The 14,075-nt window shown below is 39.4% G+C and overlaps 1 protein-coding gene across 1 annotated transcript in view; it reads right to left on the bottom strand.

The window, feature by feature from the left end:
* The window catches only part of LOC136872175 (A disintegrin and metalloproteinase with thrombospondin motifs adt-1-like), a 188,654-nt gene that overhangs the window by 100,415 nt on the left and 74,164 nt on the right, over positions 1-14,075 (bottom strand). The window contains exons 6-8 of the mRNA XM_067146013.2: positions 12,758-12,895; positions 4,348-4,559; positions 1,456-1,505 (exon numbers count right to left, since the gene is read on the bottom strand). Coding sequence (XP_067002114.1) covers positions 1,456-1,505; positions 4,348-4,559; positions 12,758-12,895 — 400 coding nt within the window. The remainder of the gene's footprint in view (positions 1-1,455; positions 1,506-4,347; positions 4,560-12,757; positions 12,896-14,075) is intronic.

Raw genomic sequence — 14,075 nt, 5'->3', positions numbered from 1 at the left:
ACAACAAAATCAACCGCCACAACCAGATGCAATAGTGAAGGCATCCCTCCATACAGAGTTGACGTCAGGAAAGGCATCCGGCCGTAAAACAGTCCAGATTCATATTATTTAGTCAAGCACGAGTCCTTCCCTTTGGTTGAATTATCATTATAATGTATAAAATTCACATTTTGTCGTTAGATCAACTTTGATAGTTTCATACGAGAGAGAGGCTTTCTCCCCCACAAGGGTGTTCAGCATCGCAGACGAGACAGCCTGGGCGAGGTACTGGTTCTCCATCCCAGTTGTATCCCCCGACTCAAAGTCTCACGTTCCAGGACACTGTCCTTGAGGCGATAGAGATGGGATCCCTCGTTGAGTCCGAGGGAAGAACCAACCCTGGAGGGAAAACGGATTAAGAAAGAAAGAAAGAAAGAAAGAAAGAAAGAAAGAAAGAAGAACGATTGTTAAGACAATCCTTTATCGAGCTATTACATATTTTAAAAAAACCGAAGTCCGCCTCTGTGGTGTAGTGGTTAGCGTGATTAGCTGCCACCCCCGGAGGTCCGGGTTCGATTCCCGGCTCTGCCACGAAATTTGAAAAGTGGTACGAGGGCTGGAACGGGGTCCTCTCAGCCTCGGGAGGTCAACTGAGTAGAGGTGGGTTCGATTCCCACCTCAGCCATCCTGGAAGTGGTTTTCCGTGGTTTCCCACTTCTCCTCCAGGCGAATGCCGGGATGGTACCTAACTTAAGGCCACGGCCTTTTCCTTCTCTCTTCCTTGCCTATCCATTCCAATCTTCCCATCCCTCCACAAGGCCCCTGTTCAGCATAGCAGGTGAGGACGCCTGGGCGAGGTACTGGTCATTCTCCCCAGTTGTATCCCCCGACCAAGAGTCTGAAGCTCCGGGACACTGCCCTTGAGGCGGTAGAGGTGGGATCCCTCGCTGAGTCCGAGGGAAAAGCCGAACCTGGAGGGTAAACAGATGATGATGATGATGATGAAAAAACCGAAATAAAAACCTAAACACTCGCACAGGAAGTAATATTCCACCCGAAGAAATATATTGTGATAACTTTATGTAAGGTACAAAGTAGTGAGAAAGAGCTCTGTGTGTTTTACTTATAAGCCTATTATTCTAAAACCATTGAACTCTTTCTCATAGCTTTCCGTAACGCGGAGGAATTAGTAGAGACTTTCCTGTACCGTAGAATTTTTAGAGTGTGTTTTACATGTCTGAAGGCGTATGATTAAAAATTGGCATATCATTCCATACTGTATATAAAGGACATCGATAAACGTGTCTCAGAAAAGTCAATGGTCCTTCTGATAACTAACCAATCAACCATCAGCATTTTTCACCCACTGTAGCGCTGATTATGTACACTGTTTAGCTACATCAGAACCCAGGATATCCAAGCTGTACAGAACACATAGGTAGGTTATTAAGTTACAAGACAGATAAAGTGGCTTACCCATTGTTACGCCGCTCTTGCGTCCATTCTCATAAGCAAAGAAATCGAGCCTGAAAAGAAAAAAGAAAATGACATCGGTTGATCAATTGATTCATTCAAATGATGATTAATTTCCAAGTAGTACATATCGTTAATAGGAATATGGAATTAAAGTGATAGGAATGAGAAAGGTAGGTAATTAAATGATTCATGATTAAGACACATCAATTTCCAGGTCATCTCCTAAGGGCCATGGAAGGCGAAACTAACCTTCGAAAAGCTAACACTTGTAGGATAGGAGGTCAATAATAATAATAATAATAATAATAATAATAATAATAATAATAATAATAATAATAATAATAATAATAATAATAATAATAATATCTTCATCGTTACATCTTCAGTTACCATGTGTAGGTTTAAGTGGCCCCTTCTTTGTGCTGCGTGTCAATTCCGATGTCCTGTTGTGAGTTCTGATTCATTTTATGAAATTTTGCCAATCAAAAAGAATGTTGAAAAATTACAGTTCGTGTAGATAAAATCAAAATCCTAAGAAAATTTGTCAAATATATTGCCATTCATTTGAGTCTGGACAGGATCTGAAGAAGTTTCTGAATACGAACACGGTTTTGGAGGAGTACAGGGGTACTTAAGCAATAAATTAACCAATGTTGGCAAAAGCAAGGAGGCCATAAAATGCAGACTAATCCTAGCACAGGCTTTACTAAAGAAGAGAATTTTGCTCACCTCAAACATTTGCATACTCTCTGATCAAATATATGCGAACACCCCTCTGTACACACTAACTAGAGCCTAGATGTCATAAATGAAGAGATACTGATTAAAACTGGTCATAGGAGAACAGTTCGGCATAATTTGACCAAAAGAAGGTACTTGGTTTAAGGGGCAAGGTAGCTTGATTATCAGCTTCACGTCTTGAGACCGTCAATTAGTTCAGGAAGTTAGTGTGGAGTAATAAAAGGTATCATGAATATGATAAACATATTAGAGTAAAATCTGTAGGCTGCAATACAAATGAAGAGGTCGGCATAGTACAGGTTTGCATCAAACCAGAATAATGAGTGAAGACTCAAACAGCAGCAACTCTGCAGCTATGTCCTTCATAGTCCAAAATATACGACATGCATAATCGTGGATATCTCTGTCCTCTGTCCTCTGTCCTCGAATAATTGAATTGGTATTGAAGCTGCGGTTTTCGGAACAAATTCCTGGTATTCATTCACCTCTCGCAAAGATGGCAACGCCTCGAAATATGTTATAAAGATGTAATGAGAGATAGTTGATACTTGGACCTTAGGGCTAATGTAGAGTATTCTTGAGACACGGGACAACTCCTCACTCATCTTCCCTATTTGACCTCGCTTGGACAACATTGTTCTCTTCCGACCCCAACATATTAGGATTTAAAGGCATAGAGAGTTTTTAATTTTCATTCCCTCCACAACCTTTTCCTCTCTTGCGTATACACTCAATCTTCGGAGGGTTGGACCTCTTCCACGTTTCCTCTGATCAGTATTAATAAGCAGATGGTTTCCCGGGGGAGGCACGCCATTCGCTAGCTTAAATTCAATTTTTTGTAGATCAGGAGCTTCAAATGCTACTTAAACAAGAAGTTACATGCTTAACGTACACTCAGTGTTATATGACCTAGTAATTACCTATGTATATAAATAAATTGTACAGTATATTCACGTTATGTATCTAATGGGGTTTTGCAGTATAAATAATATAATTTAAATTCAACTTCCATTATTCTTTTACTGAAATGATTCTAAGGTTCTGTCAACAATATTCTCTAGAAGCTCCAAGATATTCTTCAGAACATATTTTATTCTTAGTCAACATCTTTTACATTTTTTAAGATTTTGCTTTGCAAATTACTTTTTAAATATTAAATTGTGTGTAAGAAAATACCGTAGAGCATGTTATTCATATATAGAGAGTAAATCCACAAGGTATCGCTGCCCTAGAATACCTAGGTATCGGTAACCGCATGAAATTTATAGTAATTTTCACACTATTTATCTTAGGATAAAATGAGCTTACGTATATTTTAAATTCGAAATTCCCCTGTTCTACATTCAAATTTTCATCGAAATGTCTTCAATATTTTTTAATTATTTGAAAATTATGCGTAAAAATGAAAATTACAGAAAATGAGCAACCAGTAAATTACAGAGTGGGGCATGTCAAGTGACCTAAATGTACAATTAAATACAAACATTTAGTTTGTTTATTTGTTAGTTTGTTATTAAATTATGGGAAAATGTTTTAACAGAATTTTTTCGAAACTCGTGTTTAGGGATAACCGGCTTTTCACTTGGTATATATTACGTAAATGGAAATATTAAGGGGTCCAAAACAGCAAATCATTTTTTCCGTTAATATTATCTGTATCGATAAACTGTAAATAATACGAGTTGTGCAAAATATGATTTCCAATCATTTGTGTTTTATTTATCTTACACTGACTGACTATTGGTTGAGATGTTGTCCGTCTCCTCTACTGAAACTCGCTTCCGCCGCTGAAGGGGCGATAAAGATACGTTTCCTACAACTGTACAAAAACGAACTCGTCAAAGACGGTATAACAGCTAGTAGGTATATGTTGGGTATTCAGCCCGAAGGCTGGTTGGATCCTCAACAGGTCCACCATTAGCTGTCACAGATTGCCTAGGTGTCACTGAAGAGGCGTACTAGGGAAATGAGGAGTGAGGTAGTTTCCCGTTGCTTTCCTCACTGGACCAGAAGTTGCTATTGCATATCAGTCTGCCAAGCCCACTGAAATGCGTGCACCAACCGACCCTATGAGCGACATTTTCACACGATTCATAGCAGGGACTGGCTGCAAGTAGGTATATAAATAAATGTAATTTAAACATGTCTCACCCGGACACGTAGAGGCCCATATCCCAGTGCTTTGGGTTCGAGTCTCCGGGAGGATTATGTTTCTTGTTGTAAGCACAGAAGGAATCCAACAATTTTCCTCGTTCACCGTCATAGTGAATAAGGTCCCCCGGCTGGCTCTTGAAGATATCCATGCGGACCAGAACGATGTCTACATATGCTCCTAGGCTCGGGTGATGGTACAGGGCTTGAATCTGAAACATATGTCAGGTTTAATGTTCTACTGTCATCCAATAAACTGTAATCAAATACACAAATATAATAATGATAATAATAATAATAATAATAATAATAATAATAATAATCGCTTTACGTCCCACTAACTGCTTTTTCGGTTTTCGGAGACGCCGAGGTGCCGGAATTTTGTCCCTCAGGAGTTCTTTTACGTGTCCGTAAATCTACCGACACGAGGCTGACATATTTGAGCACCTTCAAATACCACCGGACTGAGCCAGGATCGAACCTGCCATGTTGGGGTCAGAAGGCCAGCGCCTCAACCGTCTGAGCCACACAAATATAATTAACTTCCTGAAATGCCTCATGTTCGTTTTATTACATGATCTGTAAAACAATTGCTTTTCCGATTGATAGCAGCCCGAACAATTAAATTTTAGCTGTCATAACAACGAACTCTTAAACAAAGTGCGTCATAATTATATCGTTGCATAGAAACTCATTTAATTTAAAAAAAGCAACGAATGTACAAAAAATCGACTTAATATGACAGTTTATCTTACGTTCAAAACAACTTTAAGTTGCTCATATAATTTCAAGAGTTTTTACTTAAATTATTGTATTTCTCACGTATGCAAATAACTTAAGTAGACTCAGCGTTGCAGCATTGTATCCCGGTTCGATTCCCAGCCAAGCCGCGTCTGTTTAATACATATGGCTCGGGGATTGGATAGTTATGAATATATTAAGATACACCTCTTCATTTACACATAATACACCCCACTACAAACTATTAAAGAAACACATAATCTCTCTAGGCCACTATAAAAATGAAAATGACGTATGTTTGTCTGTCTGTATGCCGACACATCACGTCTAAACCGCTGGATGAATTTCATGAAACTTTGCACAAACATTCTCAGAGGGATCTATTATACAGAGAGACCCGGGAGGAAAGGGCAATATTCTAGGATGTGATAGTACTAGTCATTGTGATAAAAAAAATGTTCATATGAACATGGGTTCAATATTAGACGGTTATCGAGATAGCCCTGTTTGAATGTAAAACTTGATAACCTGTGAAAATAAATTTATTGTTTTATTACTTTTATGTTTCTCTTCTTTTTACATCAGTAATAACAATACTGCAATACACAACTATTTTGTTTCATGTATCATTTTGTGGTCCAGTGACAATTATTTCATAAGTTCTCAAAGATCCCCCACCATTGACCTCAATACATTTGTCAGCTCGCTGAAGAATACGACGTGTTGCCCGTCGAAGATCATCGTGATGCTTCCGTACGCCAGCAAAAGCAACCACTATGCAAGCGAGCAGTTCTTCTCGTGTACAACTTTTCTTCTGTAGATTTCGCTCTTCACCCTGGCCCATAAAAACAAACTAAGGTTGAGGTCGGGAGACCTGGGTGGCCAGGGAATGGTACTACCACGACCAATCCACCGATTAGGAAATGGGGTATTGATATGCTCTCTCACCTGGTGCCAATAATGAGGAGGGGCTCCATCATGCTGAAAGTACAAAACAAGACGTGTTGCCAAAGGTAATGTACGTTGCAAAAATTGCAGGTACCTTGCCCCATTCATATGATCGTCTAAAACAATGTGGCCTCTCAGCCGGCCATCCAACATACCACACATTAATGGAGCAAAACACTTGAAAATTCATGTCTACAATACCATGTTGGTTCTGGTGTGTGGGGCTCCATATTGACCCCATGTTCATATAAACATTTTTTTATCACAATGACCAGTACGATCACATCTTAGAATATTGTCCTTTCCTCCCGGGTCCCCCCTGTGGGTGGGGGCGGTAGAATAACTCCCACGGTATCCCCTGCCAGTCGTAAGAGCGACCAAAAGGGGCCCCAAGGACTCTGAACTTTGGAGCGTGGGTTGGCGGCCACGGGGTCCTTAGCTGAGTCCTGGCATTGCTTCCACTTACTTGTGCCAAGCTCCTCACTTTCATGCCCCAGGGGCTCTGAACTTTGGAGCGTGGGTTGGCGACCACGGGGCCCTCAGCTGAGTCCTGGCATTGCTTCCACTTACTTGTGCCAGGCTCCTCACTTTCATCTATCCTATCCGACCTCCCTTGGTCAACTCTTGTTCTTTTCCGACCCCGGCGCTATTAGGTTTGCGAGGGCTAGGGAGTCTTTCATTTTCATGCCCTTCGTGGCCCTTGTCTTTCTTTGGCCGATACCTTCATATTTCGAAGTGTCGGACCCCTTCCATTTTTCTTTCTGATTAGTGTTATATAGAGGATGGTTGCCCAGTTGTACTTCCTCTTAAAACAATAATCACCACCACCACCACTCCTCACTTTCATCTATCCTATCCGACCTCCCTTGGTCAACTCTTGTTCTTTTCCGACCCCAACGGTATTACGTATGAAGGCCTAGGGAGTTTTTTCATTTTCACGCCCTTCGTGGCCCTTGTCTTCCTTTGGCCGATACCTTCATTTTTCGAAGTGTCGGATGCCTTCCTTTTTTCTCTCTGTTTAGTGTTATATAGAGGATGGTTGCCTAGTTGTACTTCCTCTTCAAACAATAATCACCACAACTACCTCACCTGTATATTATTTGCAAAAAGTTGCATAATAGCTGTTTGTCCCAGACCAGATACCATGATCACGTGAGCAAAGTAAGTCATTTGGTATGAAGCCGATACACGACCTATTGATAATCGGTGGTTTTCGGAAAGTGTTGTAAGTACGTCGGCCTGTGCAGAGATTTCTTACTCCAAACATTTCATCCTCATCACGACGCGCAGGTCGCCTACGGGAGTCAATTCGAAAGACCTGCACCTGGTGAGCCGAACATGTCTTCGGACACTCCCGGCACTAAAAGCCATACGCCATTCCTTAAATTATATTTCATAATTGACCTCAGATTTCTAACAAGGGTAACTTCAAGAGTGCTAAAAGCTCCAAGGCTACTGTAAAGTCTGAGAGAAATGAAAGTGAAATTTACGTCTTCCGTTATAGTTTCAGTTCTTTATTAATTTGGAGTCCGACTCGTTGGCTGAACGGTCAGCGTACTGGGCTTCGGTTCAGAGGGTCCCGGGTTCGATTCCCGGCCGGGTCGGGGATTTTAACCTTAATTGGTTTATTCCAATGGCACGGGGGCTGGGTGTATGTGTTGTCTTCATCATCATTTCATCCTCATCACGACGCGCAGGTCGCCTACGGGAGTCAACTCGAAAGACCTGCACCTGGCGAGCCGAACATGTCTTCGGACACTCCCGGCACTAAAAGCCATACGCCATTTCATTTTTTTCATTAATTTGGAACGTAATAGAAATTTTACATTCAAACCGTGGTATATAAATCTGGTAAATAAATGACTCCGAGCATATACTGTTGGATTTAAAATAACCCCGATTTAGAGTGTTACAGGAAACGTACATCTATATATATAAAATAAGAGTTTTGTCTGTACATTGCTCAAAATTTAAAAAGAATGGTATTTCTGTATCAGTCATGTCCATAGTAACAAGGAAATGCATTTTTCAATTTTCCGTAATGTCTGTCTGTCTGTCTGTCTGTCTGTCTGTCTGTCTGTCTGTCTGTCTGTCTGTCTGTCTGTCTGTCTGTCTGTCTGTCTGTCTGTCTGTATGTATGTATGTATGTATGTACACGCATCACGAGAAAACGGCTGAAGAGAATTTAATGAAAATCGGCATGTAAAGTCCAGGAATCAGTCGCTACAATCTAGGCCATAAATAATATTTTTCACTCTGAAAGAAATGGTAGTTTAGGGGTAGGCCTAAAATTTTATTCGCAAATATTTATGTTATTAGTGGTCCTATGTTAATTAAAATAGGTATGCAAAGTTGGCAAATAAATTGCTACAATCTACGCCATCTTATTCACGCTGAGCGAAATGGTATTTTAGGGGAAGGCCCAACATTTAATTCTCGAATAAATGCGTTATTAGTGGTCTTATTGACAATTACTATATAAATAAAGTTACATAGTATTAAATTTCCGATCATTTATGTCTTATACATTTTGACCGTACCGGCAATGATAACGGAGATATTCATGAATATGAATTTTTGTTGCTAAGATCATATCAGCGCCGTCACGAGACAATGGGTAAACAGAATTTAATGAAAATCGGTATATAAAGTCGGGGAATAATGAACTACAGTCTACGCTATAATTAGTTTTATAAGACGGCCTTATATTACAGAGTCGAAAGAAAACTGAATGTGAAGGCCTACAATACAGAAAGTTAATAACATTGATTAACAATAACATTACATTTATCATTGTTTGTTGTGATTTGCTTTGTGTCTCTGTTGCCATTAATCTCCGATAGATCGGATTACTGCTGTATACCGAGTTTTTTTTTTAATTTGCTCTACGTCGCGCCGACAGATAGGACTCATGGCGACGATGGGATACGAAAGGGCTAGGGGTGGGGAGGAAACAGCCCCTACGTTAATAACGTTACAGCCCCAGCATTTTCCTGGTGTGAAAATTGGAGGCCACGGAAAACCATCTTCTGGGCTGTCGACAATGGAGTTCGAACCCACTACCTCCCGGATCCAAGCTCACAGCTATACGCCCCTAACCGCACAGTGAACTCACCCGGTCGTACCGAGTGTAACAGCCTGCCTGAAAATTGGCGGGAAGTAGCTGGGGAGTTAGATAAATTTCTGATACTACTGATACGTAACAAACTGGTTCATCATAGCATTCGAGCTATTCAATTCCCACTCTGAGCCACTGATTGGAATGAGCAGTGTGCATATTTAACGGAATAATGGCAGAGAAGTGTTCACGGCTGTCTGCGGTCTGGTCATTGCAGCACTGGATCTTTGGACTGTTAGATCGGCATCGTAGTACTGTTCGTTAAAAGTGAGAAAATGTGCGGTTTATTAATTTGATCGAGTATTTTATATCACATTGCTTTTAATCACTACATTCCTTCTGACGACTTCAGGTAGGAAAACCACAAAGACAGTCTTTCTGAGAATCCCGTAGCGAAGCACGGGTACATCAGCTAGTGTTTTTATATATAACAAACAAGCGGATTACCTGTAGATCGGTTTGATTTAAAGTCACTACTCGTTTTCTTGTAACTCGGTGATATTATTGTATAGCCTCCCTTATGATACCCCTTTCCCTCATTCTTTGAGTGATTGCGTTTTCCTCTTCATTTTGAGAGTCATCTTCATTATCTTCCTGATCAATAGTGGCTTATAATCAAACGGATATAATAATGGCGTGCGGTCTCCGGAGAGGCCTGGAGCAGGTGTTTCGAGTTGACGCCGTATAGGCGACCTGCGCGTCTGTGAGGATGGGGCCCTACCATATATGAATTCTAATGATGCAGATGGCACGCACATCCAGCCCCGAGCCATCCGAATGAACCAATTAACGTTAAAATCCTCGAGCCAGCCGAGAACTAAACTCGTGTCCTTACCCTGAGATGGTGCAGCTCTTTCCAGACACACGCCCAATGGAGGTGAGTTGCATGTACCATTTTAACCACATACCAGCTCTCCTGTCATTCTTATATTTCTGGCAGTACCAGGAATCGAACTCGGGCTCTCGAGGACGGCAGCTAGTATCGCTAACCGTTACGCTACGGAGGTGAGCTTCGAGCGGATTTGCAGCTTCTTTCAACAATCTCAACAACAATCACCATCATTATTAGCTAGTTGAATACCATGACGACAGAACAATAGAGGATCTCCCCGTTTGCAATGCTCGCCGTTCATGGAGACTGGCCAACAATGTCTTAAATTCGCAAATATCTTCATTATTGTAGCTTGTAAAGTAAAAATGAATGAGACATTAAATAATTATTATAAAATGCATCTTCCATAATTGCCATTTACGCATTGTTTAGGTAGAATTAATATTTCTAGAAATATTTGGAAGTTTATGAAAAATGTAATCAGGTCGGCCATGTTGGTGGTTGAGGTAAATGAAGAAAAAAATATTCGTAGCAAGAGTGAACGTATGAATATGGGATGAACCAGTGTGTCACGTACCAGCAGTTAACGGGACATGTATGAACCCCGAGGAATGGCGTGCTACACCCTGCCAATATTCAGCCAGGCTGTTCTTCTTGGACATAGAAGATGATTGCACAGTTGCACTTCTTCTAAAAACAGTAATCACCCATCTACTCAACAGGTAACTCTCTTAGCTCAATCCCCTGTGGATGGGGGCGGTAGAATAACACCCACGGTATCCCCTGCCTGTCGTAAGAGGCGACTAAAACGGGGCCCAGGGTCTTTTAACTTGAGAGCGTGGGTTGGCGACCGTGGGGCCCTTAGCTGAGTCCTGTAATTGCTTCCACTTCCTTGTGTCAGGATTCTCACTTTCATCTATCCTACCCGACCTCTCTTGATCAACTCTTGCTCTTTTCCGATTCCGACAGTATCAGGTTGCGAGGACTGGAGAGTCTTTCATTTTCACGCCCTTTGTTGCCCTTGTATTTCTTTGGCCGATACCTTCATTTTTCGAAGTGTCGGATATCTTCCCTTTTTTCCTTCTGATTAGTGTTAACCATAGAATACAAATCTTACTTTAACATTACATAAACACAAAACCTCGTAATATTTACGACTGCACTTTCCATTTAGCATTTTGCAGCATACACATCACTATACTAAAAAATATCACGCACAGCCGTTTTTTCTTAATTCGGGAGTAATCTATCCACTGACTGTTATAATATTATTTGTATTCGGCCACCTTTTGACAATAACTGCGAGATGACGTCATTCACCTCTTCGTAGTAGCGTGTTAGCCATCTTCATTCCATTAAGTCCTCCTTATGCTTGTGAAGGTCCACAAAAACATCGCACATAACTGTTTCATTCATCGGGAGTAATTTGCACACTGATTTGCACGGTGTTCTTTGCAATGCTCCAGCGAACACTGATTGCAATAAGACGTCGTTATTCGCCTGTTTTTAGAAGAACATATGAGGCAAATTGTCTTCTTCGTGCTGCTGGATCCAGCTTCCACTTTTAACTCTTAAAACTCTCCCGTATCAATATTCGGCGATCAGACTGCAAGCTCGAGATTTCAAGTCTTTTCTCCATCAACGGTCTTGTAAGTGTTTCACTCAGCTGGATAATAAATATTCAGATTTCTCGAAAAGGATTCTATACACTCGTCTTCACTGGCTTCTGAATCTTCCGAGGATTTGGATTGTTTTGTTCATTTGACTGTTATACGCATTCGTCATCGGTATCAGCTGATATAATATTGGCTATTTCTATATTGTCTTCTTCTTCGTCAACACGTAACACTTTCCCCCCTCAGTATTTTAAAGCATTAGTGCAAGTTTCGCCCCAAACTTCGGATCGTTTCCTTTTAGGATACTTATCTAAAACAAATTAACACGGGGAAAAGACCAGTATTTTCACTGGTTGAAGTTATATACGCGCCCTTTTTTTCTTTTATTTTTTTACATACGTTGCAAACGTAAGTTGCATATACTGAATACTTACCTTCACGTAACTGCACCTCATAAACACAAAAGCTCGTAAAATTTAAGACTCGATATTGAATGTTTTCTTCATGAACGGGCACATCACGAAATAGAACTCAACACGGCAACTTTTATGGCGATATAGGAAGGCACTACAATGGACAGCAGTGTAATGCGAAGACGGTACAAATAACTTATTGTTGTTAAATCGCCATCGTCAAAATTGTTGGTTGGATGGTTGCCCAGTTGTACTTCTTCTTAAAACATTAATCACCCCACCACCACTCTCTTAACTCACGCGGTACGCAGCAGTAATGCCATGAACAAGAATTGGTTTAGTGCAAAAATTGTCAGAGAAAATATAAGACAACTCTCAGGAAAGGATAACAGGAAGTAATGCAGGACCCTATGTAACTGTCATCTACCTGCCCTTTGGGGGAATGTATAAATGATAACAACAATGCCACTTGCCTGTTATCATCCTGAACCCGGCGCCTGTTGCTGATACTTCCTTATCACAATCGTCTGCTTCGTGAGAATATCAATACACAAAATAAATATTGATAGCACCACGAAGCAGACGACAACTTTCCACCTGAAAATCCATCACATCCCATCCCTTAATGCACCGTTGAAAAAAATTTTCACAATCAGATTACCTCAATATTCGTCAATTTTAACATTCATTTTAACATACATTTCATGAACCATTTAAAAACTTCTCTAGAACTCGTACTTACCCCATTCATGTAGGCCAATAACATATCTCTAATTTGTTTTTCATCGTTATTGAAGTAAGGAGCAAATATTTTGTATCCTTCAGCGTCGAAGAATAGTGCCGTCTCCACAGTATATTTGCCAGCTGCACGTTTTGTTCTCTGAAATAAATAAATAAATAAATAAATAAATAAATAAATAAATAAATAAATAAATAAATAAATAAATAAATAAATAAATCAATAAATAAATAAATAAATAAATAAATAAATAAATAAATAAATAAATAAATAAAATAATAAATAAATAAAATAAATAAAAAATAAAAAATAAATAAATAATGTGTGATTTTATAGTACATTACCAAATTAATATCTTGTTATATGGCACATAATAATACTCTGAGAGGGAGACATTTTCTTTAGGTTAACAAAGATTATTTTTGAAAGCGTAAATAATGTAGATATAATTTTGTTTTCTTCCACCTCACAGTGATACAGTATTAGGACACTCGACGCCTAGGCCTTAACAACCCCACCCCCACTTTACCATTCCTTCTTTCATCATTTTTAGAGTGATTGTCCCTTCACGTTTTCTTCTCATTTTGTTAGTCACCTTCGTTATCTTCTTCTTCAATAGGAGCTAATGACCAGACAGATTTGCTGCTTACCAACGTCAGTTAGTTCGTTGCCATGACGACTGAATAATATTTCAACGTTAACTTTAATAATAATAATAATAATAATAATAATAATAATAATAATAATAATAATAATAATAATGTCAATGATAAAAATAATGTAAAAATAACATTTAAAAATCAAATTAGTGAATACTTTGAGAATTTGAGAACTGGATCTTCGATAAATATTGTTATTAGATTTAGATATAACTAACATTTCCGGATATAATTTGTAAGTTTGTGGAAAACGTAATAATCGAAAATATCTCCATTATCATCCCTCGAATAGTAAACACAGGTGAAAAATAAAATATTGGAAATGTTAGTTTCTACGACTTTTGTTATGTAGCATTTTTCGAGATGATGGTTATTAACGGAGATATTTGTGAATTAATTTGTAGACGTTCCCTTAAACTGTTATTTCGGCCAGTTTGAATATAAGATTATAGCCTTGGGTTGGGTATAGTGCCTTCTCCTCTGGCCTTAAATACCAATTTTAATTAAATTTTGATCAACCTTTTTCTCGTGATGTGCATTCAGGTATACATGACAGAAATTTAAATAACGCACTTCTTTCTTATTCTGGACATGGCCAACACTTTAAAAAAAATTCTGACCAAAGTACAGAGAAAGCCCTTACTTATTTTATTTATTCAGAT

The sequence above is a fragment of the Anabrus simplex genome, chromosome 4 (genome assembly GCF_040414725.1).
Source record: "Anabrus simplex isolate iqAnaSimp1 chromosome 4, ASM4041472v1, whole genome shotgun sequence".
Lineage (NCBI taxonomy): Eukaryota > Metazoa > Arthropoda > Insecta > Orthoptera > Tettigoniidae > Anabrus > Anabrus simplex.
This window is presented reverse-complemented; position numbering and strand designations above follow the sequence as displayed.